At 47.4% G+C, this 21426-nt stretch overlaps 2 protein-coding genes and 1 long non-coding RNA gene across 11 annotated transcripts in view; 2 read left to right on the top strand and 1 right to left on the bottom strand.

Annotated features, from left to right (window-relative positions):
* Positions 1-5238, top strand: part of ATRX (ATRX chromatin remodeler) — a 64252-nt gene extending 59014 nt beyond the window's left edge. For 8 of the 9 annotated variants that reach the window (XM_086850117.1, XM_086850120.1, XM_086850118.1 and 5 more), the window contains 4 exons: positions 254-376; positions 941-1036; positions 1532-1660; positions 2395-5238. In XM_086850117.1, the coding sequence (XP_086706243.1) occupies positions 254-376; positions 941-1036; positions 1532-1660; positions 2395-2670 (624 nt within the window). In that variant the 3' untranslated portion in view covers positions 2671-5238. Of the gene's footprint in view, positions 1-253; positions 377-746; positions 851-940; positions 1037-1531; positions 1661-2394 lie in introns of all 9 variants that reach the window. The other variant, XR_015276160.1, reaches the window with a different exon arrangement.
* Positions 5239-9572: 4334 nt separating this feature from the next.
* Positions 9573-10148, top strand: LOC147650502 (uncharacterized). The gene is made up of 3 exons (XR_015276176.1): positions 9573-9657; positions 9758-9859; positions 10039-10148. It is a non-coding gene; the product is annotated as an uncharacterized LOC147650502 (long non-coding RNA).
* FGF16 (fibroblast growth factor 16) lies at positions 9976-21400 on the bottom strand. The gene is made up of 3 exons (XM_023926734.2): positions 20984-21400; positions 14648-14751; positions 9976-10992 (listed from the first exon to the last, which is right to left on the bottom strand). The coding sequence occupies exons 1-3, from the start codon at positions 21258-21260 to the stop codon at positions 10747-10749; spliced, it is 627 nt and encodes a 208-aa protein (XP_023782502.1). The 5' UTR covers positions 21261-21400; the 3' UTR covers positions 9976-10746.
* Between the last annotated feature and the right edge of the window lie 26 nt (positions 21401-21426).

Below are 21426 nucleotides of genomic sequence, written 5' to 3'. Positions count from 1 at the left end.
ATAAAAAAATTATCTTTACCAACTTAAGCTGTACTAATATAAGCCACGGTCATTGATACATCAAATATTGACAAGCTAAACTCAGAGATTATTCAAGACTGGAACTTGGGCTCCTCTGTGACTGAATTGGGGTTCTGAGCTGAGGTTTGGAAACCTGCATGATCAATGTTGAGGGCCTGTGGCTCTCTCTAGGGGCTGTGTGGTTGGTAGAGAATTCTCAGGGTGAGTGACAAGTGCACTTTGTGTTTTTCAGGGCATCACCATGCGTTTCAACATGCCAACAGGGACCACCACGATGCCCACAAATTTCAGCTCTCAGACATATATTCCTTACAATTTGGGTGCTCTGTCAGCAATGAGTAACCAACAGCTGGAGGTAAGGAGCACAGCACTCCTGTGTTGCTGCAGGGGTTTTCTGACACAAATTGTGGATAATGTCAGTCTGAAATGTCTTTATATTTTAATGGTTTGGAGGTTTGGGGTTGTTTTTGGTTTTGTTTGGGTTTTTTTGTATGTAGCTTTATTGAAATTTAACTTGCATGTATATAAACCTATACCTGGGCAGATTGTCAGGATTCTGGAGTATCACCTGCATTCTTTGTAGACTTTAATTACCACTTTGAAATTGTAACATCTTCAAGTCTGTGTGGTAGAAAATTTGCCTGGGTTTCTAGTATTCTCATCCTGGTCTGAAAACCTGTGGGTATAAAAATAGGTTTTTACAAATGCTGTCTACAAATTGCCAGGTTTATACATGTTGTTCAACTGATCTGTGCTGAAATTCAGATGGGTGGCAGCTTAGACTCATTGACTTGGGCAAATTGAGAGCAGAAAGGTAATTGAAGTCTAGGTATGTACAAGAGAAAGATTAAAGAAGGTTGGGAAAGAAATGTGTTGGTTGTTTCTGTGCTTTATAACTGATGTTCTGGTGTTTTCTCAGGACCTCATTAATCAGGGAAGAGAGAAGGTGGTGGAAGCAACCAACAGTGTGGCTGCAGCAAGAATCCAGCCCCTTGAAGACATCATTGCAGCCATAGTGAGTGCAGTGGATAACCCTGGGCTTAGATCAGGAGTGGAAAACACTAAATATTATCAGACAAAGATACTGCTACTGCAAATGGTCATCCAGCTAATGAATTGCATTGTTAATGAGCATCATTTCCAGTTGGTAGTGATCTTTATCCCTGCAGCAGTAACCTTGGTGGTGTTTAGCTGGCACAGAGCCTTATAGGAGGGGCAGTTTAGAGCCATAAGTATTTGCCATGCTCTGAAAATGCTGAAAATGCTGGTTTTTTCTAGAAATCAGCACTTACAAGCCAGTAGTTACTGTATTTTGTGGACTAACTGCTAATTGCCAGTTAGAAGAGCTAATAATTACTCCTGGTTCTGGTGAAGTAGTTTTGCACTGACTGGAAGTTGGGCTGGTTTAATTCTTGGTGCAACTGCGAACATGACCCAGGGCCTCAGCTACCATCAGGCTTCTGTTCAAACCACCAGTGCCAAGAAGGTTTTGGTTTTTTTTGCTTTTCAGTGGAAAGAAAACTTAACCCTGACAGAGAGCCAGGTGCAGGCCCTGGCCCTGAACAGACAGGCCAGCCAGGAGCTGGATGTGAAGCGCCGAGAAGCCATTTACAACGACGTCCTCGGGAAACAGCAGATGGTAAAATATCTTACATTTATTTATCTACTGTCAGGGTTTGAATGAGGATCTTGTCCTGAACCACAAGTGTATGTTTAGGCACATAAATATCCCTCACAGAATGGTCAGCAGCGTGCTGGAGTTGATTGCTCAGCCTCAGTGAGGGAGACACGGGAGAAGTTCATAAAAAAGCCACTCGCCAGGTTTTTGAGCTGAAGGGCTTTGCTGCGAGGTCATGAGGCGTAAAGAGAAATCTGATTCCCAGAGCTCAGCCAGCCACTTAGGAAACACATCTTAGAAAGTGTTGGTAATGTTGTTTTAGCTTGAAATTACTTTGCAGAATCTGAAAGTTGCCCCGATGATGTCAGAGGGAAGAGTTTTTCTCCCAGGCAGACAAACACTGACAGTCCACAGGCTGGACTTTCAAAGGGAAGATGAATGGTACCTGACAAATGATGATGTAACTTATACCTGGGAATAATTTCACAGTAGAGTACTCGTTGCCATGGCAACTCACCTAAATGCTGCCTGCAACACAATAGCCGAGTCTTCGGGAGAACTGAGCCCTAAATGCTGTTACTAAATGGTTTCTCCAGTAATGGGCTGCTGAATGCCATCACATTAGGGATGGTGATAACAATGGGGCTTTATCCCCCAGCCATGCTGTCCCTAACAAATTGATTTCAGCTCTGAACCTGATCCTGGGAGCAGGGGGACGGGTGGTGCACTCAGCCAGCTCTGCTTTCCCTCCACAGTTAATCGGTTGTGTCCAGAGGATCCTGATGAACAGGCGGCTCCAGCACCAGTACAACCAGCAGCAGCAGCAGCAGATGTCCTACCAGCAAGCCATGGGCCACCTCATGATGCCAAAGCCTCCAAATTTAATCATGAATCCTTCCAACTACCCAGCCATAGATGTGAGAGGAATGTATCAGTCAGTGTCTGGTGGGATGCAGCCACCACCCCTACAACGAGCACCACCCCCAATGAGAGGCAAAAATCCAGGGCCTTCCCAAGGGAAATCAATGTGATTTTGCACTAAAAGCCTAAAGGATTGTTAAAATCAGAGAAAGAACTTTTATTTTTTTAGGAATCAATGGCCTAACAGAACTCAACTGTAAAAAAAAAAAAAAATTAAAAAGAATAGTTTGGTTGCTCCCCTTAAATACCACGTTCCATATTAGTGTTTCAGCTTTGTTTAAATAGGACACGATGTTTTCCCTGTTGTCAGTGATGTTGCCTAGAATCTTCTTACATATGTTGAGTACAGGAGATAACAAGTTGTTTTCAGTGAAAACAAGTCCTCCCGTTACAGTAGCATCTCCACAGGTTTCCTGTCTAAACTCCTACGCTGGCTTTTCGTGGCTGCAAAGCTTTGGGAAGCTTAGGAAGGACTGCAGGTCTGTATGTTCAGTCTGACATATGTGAATTGTAAACAGCTGAGTTCTTGATTAGAGTTGATTCCTCAAATTATGGAATACTTTTCTGCTTACCCATTTTCTTTCTATTAGTGGGAACGTTGTAACAGAAATAGTCTAGTTTCCTTCGTGGGTCATCTGTGCTGAATGGAACAGGAGCTGAAAATCCTCTCTGAAACAGAACTGAGTGCAATATTCGTAACTACTACTGCTCTGAACCTTGTGAGGCACAGGGAACTGTGCATCCAGCCTTAAACACGACTGGGCCTGCCCCAGTCTGCTGCCATTTCTTATTTTCAGTTCCACGTGATGGAATCACAGCTGATGATCTGGGAGTGGGAGATGCTTTTCCTTCACACGCTGATCCCTCGCTCTGGAGTCCAGCACAAAGCACATTTCTGGTAACTCCTTCCTGCTGGTGCTACTGTCTCCTCCCATTGCCGGCAATGGGGGACGGGCCAACACAATTCAGTTCCTGTCCTTTGGGGGCAAAGTGGTGACGGTGACAAACCCTGTCAGAGAAGCCCCTTTACTGTGTCACAACCATTGCCGATTGAAAATCCGTACAGAGAAAGGGCTGGAGCGACTTCTAGAGCTGCCAGAAGCGTGAAATGACTTTACTGATAGAGATGTGGCTATGCACTCCTCCCCATCCCTTCAGTTGTGTGAAAACATGGGTTAGGACACAAAGACCTTGATTTGGGTTTTGTTTTTGTTCTGTTTTGGATTTTTTTTAATGTAGGCCAGAGATAAATTTCAGGTTTATTCTATACCATTGTCACTCTCTTTGCCCACACTTGTTGTGCTTGTGAAGTTATTAAATACAAACAGGGCTTTCCTTTGCATAGAGTTCAGTTGGTTCTTACCCTCTCCAAAAAACCCCGTTGGTAATCTGGGGGCACAGGTAAGTGGCAGGAACATGGAGGCAGTGGTGTGTGGACAACACAGGACTCTGGAGACAGGTGGAGGCAGTGGCTCCAGATTGTGCTGGACTCTTCTGATGCTGGCATGGATTAAAATCATTTTGGTTTCTGGGAAGTTTCTTGGCAGGAGTTCTTGCCCTGAATGGACAAGTTTTGCATCTAAACATGCAGATGTTTCGCTGTGTGACTGACACTTGGTTTGTGACGAGGACAACAGAGGTTGGTTGGGCTGCTGCAAACCCAGCTGACAAGTTGCTGTCTTGGACTCTCTGATGACAAGATACCACAAAAGACCCTCAGTGTGTTCTAGTGCTCTGCCAGCTCTACAGTTTAACTCTGATCTGGGGGAGGGAGCAAAGAGAGACGTGTTGTGGCACTAGAAGAGACAAAAGTGAGATGTTGAGACAAACATTTGAAGGCAAATGTACTGTGGGCAACTCTCACCGATATTCCTACGTGTTGTGAATAAGAGAAATACTTTCTACCAAACCTGGGAATGTTAAATGGAGTTTTACTCAGAGACTTAAATGTGGAAGTTTTAGGCAACATTGAAAGGCACATTTTATTTCATCCTGGACAAACCTATGGATAACAGAAGACTAATGCACAAGGAGGAATCCAAGATAAGCATTGAAGTAAAACCTGGACCACTTTGCTTATGTTTCTCACTCGACATTTTAGCTGCATAACAATGTGCTTTGAGTATAACATCAGGCTTTTAACCAGTACTTAAAGACAGAACATACATCAGTAAGATAATAAAAGGCTCATTTTTATATTTGTTTTAGATGTTTTAACTAGATAAAAATGGCTTAAGATGACAAACAAAAATGTTGCTTGTAATACAGTTTTGCCTGCTAAATTATCCACATTTTGTAACCTGTTTATTCCTTTGGATGTAAAGCGTTTTTGCTTAGTATTGTGATATGGTATATGTTTTGTCCCAGTTGTATAGTAATGTTTCAGTCCATCAACCAGCTTTGGCTGCTGAAATCATACAGCTGTGAAGATTTGCCTTTGTTTCTACTAGATGGCTTTTCAGTTCTGTATTAAATATCTTAAGTACTATAGAAAAGGTGTCCCCTCTTCCTATAAGGCTGTTTTGTAATATATATAAGGACTGGAAATGTGTTTTTAAAAGAGAAGAAGCATTCAAGTATGATGATATACTATCTGTGTTTTCACCATTCAAAGTGCTGTTTTAGTAGTTGAAACTTAAACTATTTAATATCTCATTTAATAAAGTGACCAAAATACATCAGTGTGCCTTGTGCTACATTCACAGTTCAGCGTTAACTGCACGGGGATTCAGCCTGGGAATGTGTCTGTGCAGAACTGTTGTTGAAGTCAGCTGTGAGCTGGAGCTCTTCCTGTTTTCTGCTGTGATTTTAGTGGATATAGCCATTGATTTCATTTAAGGAAAATAGCTGCGGTCCAGATTTTCAAATTACTTTATTAATAGGAGCTTCTGCCAGCCTGCCTGTTAAAAATGAAATGAGTTGTCCAGCAGTGAGATGGTTAAAAGTGAGGTGAAGTTGGTCAAATCAGAATAAGGTGCTGCCGTATTTTAACCTCATAGTTGTACTTCTCCCTTCCTTAGTTATTAAATCCCACCTGTTGGGCAAAAAACTCACTTTGCTATGCAAAGAGAAGTGTAATAATTGTGTTTAAATGTGCCCTCTGCTTGTTCCCTGGCAGTGCTGGGGCTGCTCAGAGGCACAGCTGATCTTGGTAAAGCTGAGGGGTGTGGAAATGGTGTCCGAGGTGGAAATATTGGAGTTGTGCTCCAAGGGGCCCTGTGGGCAGCGTGGTTTTAAATATCCCTGTGACTTTTAACGTAGCTGAACACTGATGGAGGGCAGTGGGCAGCTCAGGCTGGATCTGGCTGTCTGTGTTGGGCTGGGAGGTGTTCTGGGATGAGTCCCATGTCCAGAATGTTCTGAGGTGTCCCAACACTGCCCAGCCCTGTTGCTGTGTCAGCTGTGCCCAGCCTGAGCAGCTTTTGCTTTTATCCTAAAAGCAGAACCACTCTGCACACAGTAAATAAAACTAAATTCATCAGTTCAAGTAAAAAATAGTTTTGAAGTTGGATAGATTTTCAATGTTTATGGAAAGCCAAATGTCCTAAATGTTCCCAGCTGGAGGAGTCTGGAAAAACGCTGGTGCTGCAGCAGCAGCACCAGTAATCACGAGGTGTCTGAACTTCCCAGACCTGCTCAGGTGTCAAATAACCCCCTGTGCACCCTCTGTGCTGTGGAACCCACCCTGGGGATGAGGCCTGGGACAGAGCACCAGAATTCCAAAGGGGGCTCTGGGAAAGCTGTGCTGCTGTGAAGGGTCTGGAGAGGCTCCTGCCCTGCCGTGTGTGGCTGGGATGAGTGGGATGAGTTCATGCTGTGGCTCTTTGATCCAGCCACAGCTCCTGTTCTGCTTTCCCCAGGGAGAAGATGGCTTGGAGGAGAGTGTTGGGAAGGGGCTGTGGCCTGAGTGGGGATAACACTGCCCTGGGGAAGGGCTGGGCTTAGGGAAGGTGGGTGCTGGGGTTGTGGGGCCACCCCCTGGGGCTGTGCTCGGCCACTCCCAAGCTCTGATCTCAAGCACCACCCTGGCCTTGCATTCACAAAAACTGCCGGAGAATGAGACAGTAACTGATACCTGAGAGACTCCTTAAAGCCTGATCCAGCCACAGCAGCTGCTTTGGGAATTCAGTTGCTCAGAGCTGCTCATTTCCCTGGATTCTCACCTGTGCCCAGCAGCAGCAGCGGTGGAGGACCCGTGCCCTGGCCATGTCTGGTGTGGTGACCTGCCCTGCCTGGTGGCATCTCAGTGCCAGATACCTCCTGTCACAGCAAGGGAAGAGCCTGAGAATCCTCAGAATTTGCTTCCCAGGGCTCCTGCTCACACCCTGTGCAGGTACAAGGTGACACCCTTGGTGTTCTCCGTGGTGAGGATTCAGCAGCTCTGGGGCAGTTTTGGAATAGAGCAATAACCAGCGCTATCCCAAGGGGTGCAGATGTCTTTGTCTCCACATGGACATGAGCTTCAGCCCTTCTCCTTCAGGAATGCTCCATCCCTGGGTGCCCTTCCAGGAACATCTCAGCCACAGTCTGGCAGTGGCAGCACATCTCTCTGGATGTCCAACCAGGTGGGACAACACCAGGACACCTTCACTGCCTTCTAGCACTGAGTTCCTAGATTCCCCCTGCAATTTTGGGCTCTCCATCGCTCTCTCCAGAGGAGGTGAATCTTTGGGGCCTCCTCTCCTTTTCCCCCTTGGAGAAAGGTGCCCCAAGCCACTCATTCCAGAAGAGCTCCCCACAGGCAGTGGGGTCTCTGTGGGGATGACCCTGAGGGCATGTGGAGGCTGCCACTTGTATGTCAGTCTCCAGACAATCCATCTAATCCATCCAGTCCATCCCTGTGCCCTGGATCGTGAGCCAAAGCCAGGGAGAAAAGCACTCACTGCTGTGCTTGGCCTCTCCCAGGCAGCTCCCCTGTTTCTGCACCCTCCATAGTGAGACTCCAGCACTTTCCCAGCTCTTTGCTGGAGCCTCCTCCCTCCTGCTCTGCACAGCTGTCCCAGGATAATGTTTCCCACAGAACAGGCCCACCCCTCTCGGTGGAAGGAGAAGGGTTGAAGAGATGCCTTTTGTCCCATTCGCTGTGGTGTTTCCAGACCCACAGCCGTGTGTAGAACAGCTCTGGGGCCAGGGGCACAGTGGGGTTTCTGGGGATCACAGCCACCCCCTGCACCAGCCTTTGCCTCCCCTTTGAGAGAAATTCTCCAGCTGACTGTTGTGCCTTTGAATCCCATGGAACTGACATGAGCTGCGACCCCAAAAAAACAGTTTCCTTTTGCTGACCTGGAAGATTCTGTTAGCTTGAAGCAACCCAAACATCTTTTCCTCTCAAACTTTCCTGTAACACCTCCAAACCAAAGGAGCACTTGGCATCTTCAGGTGGGGTAACAGCTGGACCAAAGGGGATGGGGTGGGGTGGAAAGGTGAGAGTGTCCACACAACCTCACAGCCTGCTCCTGTGCCACTCAAAATGCACCCCATGTCTGTGGTGGTTCCCTTTGCTGCTCTTTGGCTGTCAGGTCACTCACATCTTCAGCTGCTTTGCTGAACCAGAACCAAACAAACTGAAAGAACCATTTGGGTGGGATTTAGCAGTGCTGAATTCCCCATTTAATGAATGCCCCACACAGGACAGGACACCTGCCTTAACCAAGAATTTTCCAGTAAACTCTTTGTGGATTTTGCTTTTTGCAAGTAAGAGTTTTTTGAACCCAGACCCTGAAAAGGTGTTTTAAAGCATCCCCGGTACGTGTGTGTCCCTTTGTGGCAGGAGGCTCTGCTGCAGCAGCTCTTTGAGTTGGGTATCAGAAGAACCAGTCCAGTGTTGCCTCCACAGGCAAAATCATCTCCCTTTGGAGTTGGTAAAAAAATGTACTTGGCACTGCTGAGATCAGGTTTTGACCTTCATTTTGAAAAGGAGCAGGATCTTAACCACCAGATTTATCTTCAAGCACAACGGAAAGCCCTGGCTGGAGGGAGCAGGATCATCCCAGGGGGCAGAGCGAGGCTCCAGGGCTGAGGGATTTCCCTTCGTGCAGGGGAAGGTCAAAAGTGCACCTGAGGACGCGTCTCGTGAGCGAGCGAGCTCCCGACACAGCAGCCGGGGATGAGATGTTTCGGCAGTGACTCAGAGGAAGAAGCTAAATAAACTCTTTTTATTTCAAACACGGGATTAAATTCCTTCATGTCTGGATCATTGAAGGTAAAGCTCCTGTAATCTCCTCATTGCCAACCCCAGCCTGTCGTCTGGTGGCTGCCGGACCCGCTGGGACAACGAAGGGACGTGGCAGGGACATGGGAGGTGGCAGAGAGGGCGAGAGACAGCCGGGAGCAGAGCTGGCTCTAGGGCTGCTGCTCCATCAGTGATGCAGCTCATGAAGAAGCTGGTGTGGATCATCTCCAGGTCAGTGGAAATGTCCTGGGGATTCACAGGCTGAAGATGAAGGAGCTGAGGTTTTACCATGACTGTTTTGTAAGGAGGAAGTTAAGATACAACACTGTGGACAAAGCAGTTGTGATAAAGAAAACCCAGAGCCACCACAGCTGGAGTTGTCCAGGGTTTTGCACACTCCAGAGAACCCTGATGGCCGTCGGCCTCTCCTTGTGCTGCAAAGTGCCTGTGCCTCTGCAGCCACACCATGCTCCTGCTCCCAGGGGACAAAACATGAACTGGCATCACTGCTGGAAGCTTTCCCTGCAGCTCTGTGACATCCCAAGCAGGCAGCAAGGGCAGATATGTGGCACGAGTGTCACTTGAGGGCCTGTGCTGGCACAGCCAAGCCTCCCCCATGAGTGTCCCTGGTCTGACTGACTGGAGGAGGGTTGCAGCTCCCTGGCACTGCTGGGCACCAGCTGCGAATATGGGGCTGGCTCAGGGCTGCCAAATGTCACTGGGTTTGCTGAGCCCAGCTGGAGGCAGAGGAAAGGTGACAGGACTGTGGGACCAGGCAGCTTCTGCAGAGGAAAATGTCACAGCCAGAACATCGCAGCACTGTCTGCAGGGATGATCCTCATCCACCGTAATTGCCTTAAAGTGAGGGGTTCAGAATTCCTGTTGTTGCTTTCTATTTCTCCACGGATTTTTCACGGTGCTGCAGGTAAATCTCATGCAAGATGTGCTGGTTTTATTGCAGGAATGATGTGTCCATCCAAAACACAGCAGATTCTCCAAATGTTTGTCCTCTTGGCTTTGGGCAGGATGGTAAATCCACGGGGATGCCTCACGCCCCAAGGAGACCGAGCTGGCGCTTCCCAGAGCTGTGATTTGATGTCATCTTCCTGCAAGAGTTTGGGGCTTAGGTAATTCATCTTTACTGCACAAAGCCCTTTTAGAGGTGGATTTATTGTTCATATTGCTGGGGAAATACTGGGTTAGTTGTTGAAGAGTGCCAAAAAAAAAGGGCTAGCAAGAAATCTACAATATAAAGACAATTTTATTGCCGATAAGCTCTTAAAACTCATTTTTTTTCCTGTTTCAGTAGGACCTTATTCTTCCTGATGAAAATCCGGTCATAGCATCTCTCATTAAAAATAAAATTATTTTGAAATAAATAAATATATAAAATAAATATCATATACATTTTATAAATAGTTTTGTCCTTATGCACAGTATCCATGCTTACATCTGAATAATGTTCCTTGCCCCATTCCCACCCCAACAGCAGGAAGAACCCCACAAATCAGGACCAGTCCATGGAGCATCATTCATGTAGCAAATTCCTGGGCTGCTTAAGCAGGGCACCACTCAAAGGCTTTTCCATAGCAGGAAGTTATCCCAGCTCAGCAGCAGCATCTGCAGCAGTTCTGTGGTCTTTGTTTTCTTTTCTTCTCTTCATTTTTAGGTTGTTCTGGGGCTTTCTTTTCCCCAGTGATCAGGTTTGCTGACCTGCTCGTTCCTTTAAGCAACCGTAACATTGAATATTCAGCCTCTCTTGTAGCAACCGGGTAACGAAAGTGAACAAAAATGGAAGATTAAATGTAGGGTTCCCTCCCTTCCCCTACCCCCGCCCCACAAATAACCCAGGTTCGATATACACTGGAAACAAGGAGGAACAGCAGTGTCTGAATTCAATGTAAGTGCTTCCCTAGGTCATCTACGCTTACAGGAATGATGGAATGACTATTAATAGAGTGCTCTGGGAAAAAGCTTGGGAGCCCAAGTATGTACACTGACACTGCAGGAACCATCACCTGTAGTGGAAGAGGTCTCTGTACATGGCAGGGATTTTGGCAGGGTCCACAGGCCGGGGTAAGAAGTGGGTGAATTTCTGGTGTCTCTTAGTCCTGTACCCCTCGCGGGGGGAGCCGTCCTTGTTGAGGGCCACGTAGTACTGGCGCTCCGAGTCGGGGTGCTTGTACAGGGTGGAGGCATAAGTGTTGTACCAGTTCTCCTCAAACTGCTCGCGGAAAACGCACTCCCGGGTGAGCTTCTTCTGCCGTGGGCAGCGCAGCAGGGGAACAAAGAGACACTCGTGTCAGAAAGGTAAAGGAGAAGACATTGTCACCCTTCCTTTGTTTTTCTAGCCTTTTCCCAGCTGCCTTCTCCTGGCTCCCCTGAGGATGAGGACTGTGGGGATGAGATGTCCTTGACATGACATGAGATGTCCTTGGGCACAAGACCCAAGGACTTCTTGGAGTAGGAAGAAGATAAAGCAGGAGAATGTGGGTGTGGATTTTGCAAAGGTGCTCCATGAATAATAAATCAGACAGGCACACAGCAGAGCTCCAAACCTGCCCAGGTATGAGTTTGAGCTTGCTGGGGTGGTCATACCACCAGGCAGGGACATGTCCCCCTGTAGCAGACCCCTCCAAGGTACCAAACACCCCAAATCCCCTCTTTTGGGTAAGAGAAGCAGCAGGCAGCACATCTGAAGGGTCTAAACAGGAAAATAGGAGCAAGTTGATTATTGTTATGTGCTTTGGAAGTTCAGGGCACACAGTTGGATGCACTGAGCTGGGAACGAAAGCATTGCTCAGGATTTCACCTGCTGGAGTGTCAGTGAGCTGTGATGGGAGGCTGTATCAAGACCCAGAGGGACGCGGGACATCAGACCCCAGGGAAGGTTTAGGATGATGACAGATGATGTGATGAGGGTGTGTGGCTGGTGCATCCCACGCAGGGATGCCACGTGTGTGGCAGGACAGATTGCACTGGTGTCACCCCAGCCACAGACAGCCTTCCCATCCAGCCCTTACAGGTGGGGGCTCTTGGCAGTGGCTGTTTGACGATGGACTTTTTGTTCATGTCCAGTGCTCCTTCTCTCCCTCCCATCTCCAAGTGCCAGTACAGGGATGTGCCAGGCTGCAGTGGGGAGCAAGGCTGTCCCTCTGCCCCATGAGGACACAGGTGGCTTTACCAGCCCTGCTGTGCTGTCACAGTGGGTCCAGCCATCCCATCCCATCCCATCCCATCCCATCCCATCCCATCCCATCCCATCCCATCCCGGTACTGCCAGGGTGACTGGGAGCCCTTTCAGCTGAAGGGCAGCCTGCAAATGTAGCGTGCTCTAATATTACAGCCACTGTCCCTCCACTGTAAACTATCTGGGCAGGGAATGTGTCCCCTCTGTGGCACACGGAGTGCTCAGTAAACGTTACTGCCTAGATGTGTTTTGTAACACAATCCAGGAGCTCACCTGTGCCCAGAACCTGTTTTCAATGTTTTGCTGCTAATTAAATAAAGCCTGAGGTGAGTTGTGAGCCCTCCTAGGCTCACAGCCTTGGCCATCTGAGACCCAGGGAACCATGGGCTTCTCTTCCCAGAACTGTCAATAAATACAGGCTGGGCTTTTTCCCTCCTCTCAGATGCCATCTACTTGGAATATGTTGGAACCTGATGACTGGCTGAACTCTGGCTGCTGCTTTGCCCCCATTCCCCCGTGCTGCACTGGGTAGTTTGGAGTACAGTGTTTGTGGAAAATGTTTGGCGAGTCTGGGGTGACTCTGCAGGGTGTGATTTATTCCTTTCCAAGCCCTGGGATGTCCCCACTGAACCTGACACCAGACAGGCAGCAGGCAAGGTGCTGCCCATGACTTTTGCTGCCTTAAGTATTAGTGGCATTTCTGAAACCCTTGGGAAGCTTTACAGAAATGTTGGCACGAGGTCAACAGGGACAGGCTGAAAAGCTCTGTGTCCCGAGGGGACTCCACGTGTCGCTGTGGGGATGGCTGGCTCTGGCTGCATCAACACAGGGCATCAGGCAAAATTGGCACAGAGGGAAATAATAAACTTGCTGAAAATTTAAAAATACCGCTGTACTGTGATCTCCCAAAATACCATTGTAATGCTAATGCTGTTGTCAGGCACTGTTTTATGGACCTTTAATTAAGAATACTGTAGTGGCTTTTGAGTTCCAAAAGCCATCATTGTACAACCCACGTGTCCCAGATTTTAAAACTCCAGGGTTATTTGGGGACCTGGCTCGTGACGCCGGCACAGTTTGGAGCAGCCTTTTGAGTGTGTCCCTGCAGTGTCCTGCCTGGTGCACAAGATCTCAGAATGGTTTGGGTTGGAAACAAACCTAAAGATCACCTTGCTACAACCTCCTGTCACAGGCAGGACTGTCCTCAGGTCAATCCTGTTTCCAGATTCAGTGCCATAAAATGCTACTCTGTTTCTGTTCCTGTGTTGTAACATGAACATGGGCTCTAGAATTTAATTAACCCATCATGAAACTCGACTCACAATCAGAGCTGCAGGGTTTGAAGTAAAAGATGGGGGGACACATGGTTCATGTTCTCCAGCAGGCACAAGTGAAAGCTGAAACTCCAGGAGCTGCTGAGCAGCCTTAGAGCTTGACAGGAGAGGTGCTGCTCCAGCTCTGCTTTCTGAAGCGTGTTTCAGGAGATTTTGTGTTTTATGGAATCCTGGTGATTTTTCTTTTTTCTGTTTTGCACATTTTTAATTTAACCACTGGCTCTGCATTTAACTGCTGTGCAGGGTAGAAGGTGTTACAGAAATGAGGTGGGAAAAGAACAGTTATTGGTGCATGAAGTATTTGATAATCAGAGAATCAGAGAATGGTTTGGGTTGGAAGGGACCTTAAAGCTCATCCCTGGGACACATTCCATTATCCCATGTTGCTCCAATCCCTATCCAATCTGGCCTTGGACACTTGCAGGGAGGGGGCAGCCACAGCTTCTCTGGCAACTATCTCACATAAACATCAGCAACTGTGTCTTAAATGGTTTAAGGGTCTGTGGCAGTCTCAGGTGGAAATGGGAGAAGGAAAAATGAGCTAAACTTGTAGTTTACTGTTTGCCAAGCGAAGATTTTTTAACAGCTTCTGTGTATGCACAGTATATGAGTTTTAACTTGTACACTGAGGCTTATCTGATGGTGAGAGGAAGTTCTGCCTTCTGCTTTGGTTTAAAACTGGTTTATTTTATTTAATTTTATTTTTACTGTGATCTGCCCTTAATTTATCTAAATAATTAGGAATTGAGTTAAATTAACCTGTAGGAAGCACCTTTACCCAGCAGTTAAGATCTGGCATTTTGACCGTAAGTCATAACACTTAATGAGTTTACACTTGGGGTTTTTAGTCAAAACATGGAAAATTTTAGCCTGAAAAGGGTACTTCTAGAAAATCATGAGCAGCAGCCCTAAACTTCTAAAAGGAGTTACAGATAATTTTACAATAACACTCAGGTCACAGTTTGAGCTTCTGTTGTTAAAGAGCTGTAATATAAACGTAAGACCTGCAGATAGGTGCAGATCTGACCATGAGGAGAATACAACTGATGTGTTACTCAGGCTGTGAAAACATATAAACAGTTCCTGGCTTTATACCAAATGCCCCCCTGCCTTTACCTGGCCATTGCCACACCATATCTGAAAGGCAAAACCTCAGTGTGATGTCTGGGGGCTGGGCACCACGGTGGGCTCTCACAGCAGGACTGAATCCTCCCTCAAACCAAATTTCCTATATTTATATTAAAACAGCAGTGGCATCAAGGGCAGGATGAAGATCAGTGGCACCCCAAGGACATGGGGGACCTGTGACAGAGCAGCTGGTGACACAGCTGAGGCCACAGTCTGCAGAGCTGGCTGTGGGACAGGATGGAATCAGCCCAGTCTGAACTTACCGACCCATAGAGCTCGCCTCTCTCATTCATGCCGAGGTAGAGTCCGGAGTCCACCCCACGGATGCTCACCAGCCCCACTGCTAGGCTAATAAACTCCAAAATCCCTAAAAAAGAAAAGAACTGCAAGTCATACAGAGGAAAAAAATGACACCAGGCTCCAGCAACAAAAAAACCCCCAGCCATTCCCAGTAACAATACAATTCTTAACTCTATAGTCCCATCTGCGTGCAATCTTCTAATTTCTAGTCTGGGCCTCTCCCCAGCATTGTCAATTTGAGTTGCCCAAGAGGGATTATCTTTGCTAATGAGAAAAGCTTTGCAAGGTTTTGTTGGTTTGGGTTTGGATTTTTTTCATAATTATCACCAAGAAGACAGATGTAGAAACTTGTGCCTAGCCACTAGCAACGTCAGAAGGCTGTTACCATGCAGGGTTTTGTTCTTCACCAAAAGGAGTGTGATTTTGTCTTCTGGAATAACATGATTGTCCCACAGGTTTTAAAGTCATGGATTCAGTAAAAAGAAGTGAAAAGCACTAGAAGAGATGTCTGTGAGGACTATCTTCATCCTGGCATTCCAATGGGATTCTTGCCAACCCAAAATGTATATACAAGCTATAGGGATAAAATCCAGCTTCAAAGCACATGGGTAAAAATTGTGTTTTCCTCTGCAGCTCTCAGAGCCATGGCACTGCCAGTCCTTTCTCTGTCACCTCTTGCCACTGTTACTGCCAGAACCCCCTCCTGCCCTCTGCGTCCTGCTGCCTGTCCCAGCTTCCTACCAGCCTCTTCCCAGTCCAGAAACATCTGTCCCAGCCATCCCCAGCTCTACAAGAGCAACTGCTTTACCCATGGGCTGCAGCCTGCTATGATGGTGTCAGATACTTTAAAAATGAGGAGCAGCCTCATTTCCTGTGTAAAGAAATAGCAGGGTCTGGCTGCTGCACCCCCACAGCCACAGCTGTTTCAATGGGAGAAAGACTTGTAAGAGGAGAACCTTTGGTGAAGCACTTAAAAACAAACAGCCCCTACCCAACACCACAAGTGTTCAAACTTCCCAGGAAGACTTCCTGAAGGCAGTGGTGAGACTGTGTTATTATGGATTTCACATATTACTTATGCAGAGTTCACAGGCAGTTTTACCAGTGTCCATTGCAAGATTAATTAGCTGGGAGGCAGAAGGAAGAGGGTTTTCCTCATCTCATCTGATGACTGCATGTCTCCATTGACTGGAGAGGAAAATTGCTCTAACCTTTAGCGTGGCTCCAGCTCTCCTAATATAGCTCCCTAATATTGCTCCAGCCCTGGGCAATTGATGCTCTGATCAGGTTACCTCCCAGGGCCCCTCTTAAAAGTATTGCCTTGGTTTAAAGCCACCATGTGACAAGCTGCCACCTGAGCCAGATGACTTCAGTGGCAGCCACAGCTCTGGGTCACCCCACAGCCTGGAGATGGTTGTGGCAACTCTCAGATGACACCGCATCACCGCCTAAATATAGGACAGCCCTGACCCCCTTTGTGCAGCACAGACTCATCCTCAGGTGCTGGCAGCTAAGATGCTGCAGGAATTCCTACCTTCCATCAGACCTTCCATCCTCCTTTCCCCTGCCTACTCTGGGGCTTGTGCATCTAATCCAGCCCTCCCTGAAACCAGCAGGTGCTAGGGGACATGGAATACAAACTTGGGAGCATCGAGGCCTGGAGACAAACTGGGAAGCAAACACCAAAAAACACACTTTATGGACCAGAGCAGACATTTTACAGGCTGAAATATGCCCAGCTACACATCCTGGCCTGGAGACACATCCTGCCTGCAGAAACCAGGAACAGGCAGCACACGCAGGGAAGGCAGCCTTTCCAAGTCAGACAGGCACAGACCCTGGCTCTGCTCTTCTTGGTAATTGTTGTGGTTTCTTAGCTGAAAAGAATCCCAAACAGGGAGGAGAGAGGTGCAGGATGAGGGGTGATTTCCTCCCTTCACTACCCACCAGCTCTGACACAAGGGAGTTACTGAACTGCTGGGTGATTTTCCCATCCACAGATCAGAAATTACCACAGCTGCTCTTTGAAAAGGAGAGAGTGAGGGAAGATGGACAACTACAGGGAGTGCAAGAAGTAAAACAGGAGTACAGAGATACACCCAGGAATGAGGGAGCCTTTTCCAGGCTGGAGACAAAGGAATATTTAAATGAAACATATCAGGTAACTGGAAAATGGTAGATGAACCTTCCTGTAGGTATAGAGACAGCCCTCAGCAGCAGCACTTTTTTTGTCTCCTGTCACTTCTGGGAAGCAAGAAAATGTTGCTGGTTCCATTGAGAAACTGAGGCATGTCTAAGGTAGAGGGGAACCCAGATCTTTTTTTGAGTATGCCCACATGCATGCTCTGGATGAGGCACGTGAATCCAGGTCTCCAAAGACCTGGGAAGGACCAAGCCAGATGCAGCATCAGCCTTCCTCTCTGAGCAGGAATGAGACATCCCTTACCTGCTGCAGGTTGGGCAAACCTAGGTTTTGCAAACAAAATTTTTTTCAAGGTGTGCCCATGACAATCTCTTCTGACAACATCCCTTTTTATGATCTCTGAGGGGCACTTGGAGACATGCATGGAAGATGACTATGTTGAAAGAGCATTAAGAACGTAACTTGAGCCCACAAAAGTCAGGAGACAGAGTAAAAGGCTGAAAATATGTGGGCGGATATCCATCCTGTCCTTAACTCACTCCAATTCTAGACAAAATTGCAGCTTCGTACATCTGATCTCCAGCAGCACAGGGAGTGGCCACTGGGGCCAGCTCAAGAATTCTCTTTCCAATTGTAGCGGTGTGTTTTTGTGGTAGAACATGCTTTTGTTTTTTTCTTTTGCTTTCTTTTTTTCTTTCCCCCAGGACTTGCCTCTTTTTTTTCCTTACTTCGATTATTCCTTCTCTTTGTTCCTTGAGTCTTTCCAGATAAGACTTGGAGAGATTTGATTAAGACTCTGACTGGATTCATTTACCACCAAAGCACTGGATAATCTCCTGAGCTTTGCCATGGCAGGGCCCACACACTCTCGCCTTACTCTAAACCATCCCTCAAAAAATAATTCAGCCCCCTGCACCTGTCTCTTCTTACATGACTGTATTCAGGAGCTGGGGTACAGAAACATCAGATGTTGTATTAATGGCTACAAACCTAAAGCTTCGGCTAAAAACCTCAACAACTGTTCAGCAACAGGTGCACTATGGTCTGAATGTCAAAATTACAGCCAAACTTTCTCTGGAGGTCTCAGCAGCTTCTCTAGGAGTCTGTGTAACATATCCATGAGCAGGTTTGTACCCCAGAAGAGCTTTGTTTTCTGCCTTGATTTGTCTGCAACCTCAAGGCCTCTTTCTCTCCTCCACTGCAGTGAGTAGCACCATTGGGTTCACATCTTTAATGCTGCTGTAAAAGAGATGTGAGGCAGAAAAGGAGCAGTTCCTCCTGACGGGGATTTTCCTGGCAAATTTCTCTCAGTTTCATTCTGAGAAGAATTGTCATAAGGGTACTAATGTCAGTCCAGATCCCCTCCAGGTTTTGACTGTCCTTTATTTTTCGTAGAGGAAGGTTCTGAGCAGATGCAGTGAGAGAGATACATTTTGGAAAAGACTTTTTTCATTTGGGAGTGACCTTGCCAGAGCTGCCGGTTCAGAGAGTGAATCTGGGCACTTCCATAGTGCGAGAATGAGCTTCCTTCCAACAAACCTAGAGGGCTTTTCCACATTTTGCATTAAAGCTCCTCTAGGAAAAATAAGCTGAGCTCCATTGTTCTTGCAAGAATCTGTGTTTTTACAAGTATAAAATATCACATTCCAGAAGACAGGTGTGATTTAGGAAGGCTCCAGTCCTTGACAGATGAGAAGCAGTAGTTCCTGTGATTGCTCAGGCAGTGTGGGTGGATGATGCCAGTACCTCCCCTGTCCCCTACAGTCACACCCACAAATGCTGTGGTACAAAAGAACCTCTTCTTTTAACCCTAACTGTTGGTACCTTGGGAGTCTGTTCTGCATAGCATTGCAATAGCAAAACAGGGCTTTGGCTATTTTCCTCTCTGGAAGATGTGGATGTCTTGCACATCTGGCAGCTTTTGGGATGGCTGTGCATGGGAGGGTGCAGATACTGCTTGTCTATTCCTGAATCCTTTCCAAATTAAGAGAGGGGGATGCCAAGTCTGGTTCTACCCGACATCCCACCTGCAGCTGGACACGTGCCCGGGCTGTGGCATCGCAGCCATCCATGGAGCACCTGAATTATCTGCTCATGGTACCAGCCAGCACCTTCCAGTCCCATGGGCTTGATCCTGGATTTCTAAGTATTTCTCCAGATGCCTCAAGATTTAAGGCAGCTTTAAAGGACTTTCCTGAACCCTTCATCTACCTCTGCATCCCTCACCACAGCTCTGGAGTCCCCAGAATCACTCAGGCTTCCTATTCCTGTTATAAGTTACTTCTCTCTGACTGTTGCATGCAAAATTTAGGAATGCATCGATACATGACATCCTAATACAAACCATACCAGTAACATTGGAATTTAAATATTCATGGCTACTGAACGCAGATGGTGAATACTGTGTGCCAATACGTTATTGCTTTGAGTCTCTGCTGAAGCAAGGCTTAGTCCAACTTGATCTGAACGCAAGGATTCCAGTCTAATCCTTTGGGGCTTTGTCTTGCAATTACAACAAATAACTATTTATTTTACACTGCCTCTGGGAAAACCCTGAAGCAGAAAACTATAATATCTGAAGTCTGGTCTAGTTTACGGAGCTGGATGCGGACTGCTAAAACACTTAGGGAATGCCAATGTTTCAATTTATTGAAAGCACTGTGTGACTTAAGCTTCAGTGTGCAAAATCCATGAAAAGTTTTAGCATGTCTAACACGTTTTTTCCGAGTTTGAAAATACACTTCTTTTACTCAATCTTTACAGAAAATGGACCTGAGACAAATGCTGCCATTTGAAACTGGCTGTTTAGTTCTACAAAGGTAAGGAAAAAGAACTGATAGACTAGAAACACTACGTGGCAGCTTGAACTAAAACCAACCAGATGCAATGGGTTTGCTTTCAACTCTTTGAACGTGGAAACCCATCGTATACTGCAGCATGAAAGGTTAAAAGATGGGTGTTTTCAGGAGGTAATTAAAGAACGCTTGCCCCATGAGCATATTAGTACCTGACTCTGACCCGCGGGTTATGACTTTCTTGTTGATTTAGGCAGGGACATGCCATGCACACACCTGGTGTTTATGGAAAGATAAGCTTCCCCAATTGTTCCAAAAACCTGCCTTACACCTCCAACAATAGCAGCAGCAGCACTTCCCAGAGTATCAGAACGGACTGGTTGCAAACAAGTAAAGGCAAAAAAATAATTCCTTTCCCCGAGGAGTTAAATCACTTGAAAACTATAAAAAGTCTTGCAAGCAAGCACGTCTTGCAACCTGTTGACAACATAGCTGAGATCACTGGCATGGGACTTGTTGATAGCTTATACAGACACCTGCACTAGATGCTGGAGTAGCGGGAATTTCTCTTACTGTGCTCAGACTGACTGTACTCTTTTCGCCTGTGGCTTGGGATGCATTTTTTGAAGATTACATATAGTCTCATTAGAGGTCACTGCTCTTACGTGCCACTGATACAGGCACTGCAGTCTTCCAACTGTATCCCGGGCAGCAAGGTAAATCCACCGTGTTCTGCCTATTGTTCCATCTTCTTTCTTTCCTAAGTGTTTCTCCCTCTTCAGCTTCCCCTTTTCCTTTCCAACAACCTTCCCAAACCCAGCTCCTGACACCCCTCCAGCCAACAGATCCCTGCCCGCTTTGGGGGGACGCTCTTCTAATCAAAGTCACTCACGTAAAGAGAGCAGCTCAGAAATATCTGCAGACGCCAGAAAGAAGGAGGAGGTTTTTTTTTAAAAAAAAAAAAAGAAAGAAAGAAAAAAGAAACGACTAAAAAAAAGAAATTTTTTTCCAACCTAGGAATTTCCAAGAAATTCCAACGAGGAATGTCCCTGTTTTGCCTCCCTCACCGCTAACTTCAGAGGCATAGCTGAAGCTGTTCACTGTCCTCTTTTATTACTTTATTATTTATTTTTTTTTTACTTTTTCTTTTTTTCCCTCTTGCGAAGGCACGTTTTAGTGCACCTGCAGAAAGGCTGAGCGCCGGGAGAGTAGGAAATTGGAAATAAAAACTCCCGCATTGCTGGGGAGTGAGCGCATTTGTTTAGGAGGCCAATTATATCCGTCCCGGGATGATTTATATTAGCGGGGTAATTAGTGGTGCGCGCGGGGCACCTGCTCGGGCATCCCCCCCGGCCCCTTACCGAAGCGGCTGTGGTCCTGCCGGGTGCCCTGCACTGTGCCGTTGGGGAAGATCTCCAGGTGGAAGCCGGTGCGGCAGTAGAGCTGCCGCCGCCGCAGGATGCCCTTGAGGTGAGCGAAGTCGGTGGGGGAGCCCCGCTGCAGCCGCCCCTCGATCTGCCCCAGGCGCTCGTTGAGGAAGCCGGGGGAGTCGGCGAGGGGCAGCCCGGCGCCCAGCGCGGGGGGAAAGCCGTGCAGGTCGGGGTCCAGCGCGCCCAGGAAGCCGCCCACCTCGGCCATGGGCGCGGAGCGGAGCGGCCCCGGGGGCGCGGGCAGAGCGGCCGCTCAGAGCGAGGGCTGCGGCCGCCCGGCCCCGCGCTGCCGGCCCCGGCCCGGCCCCGCGCCGCCCGCGCCTCCCATCGCTGGATCCAGTGTCCCGCCGTCGGATGCGAACTGCACTTTATAT

The sequence above is a fragment of the Cyanistes caeruleus genome, chromosome 14 (genome assembly GCF_971803275.1).
Source record: "Cyanistes caeruleus chromosome 14, bCyaCae1.hap1.1, whole genome shotgun sequence".
Classification (NCBI taxonomy): domain Eukaryota; kingdom Metazoa; phylum Chordata; class Aves; order Passeriformes; family Paridae; genus Cyanistes; species Cyanistes caeruleus.
This window is presented reverse-complemented; position numbering and strand designations above follow the sequence as displayed.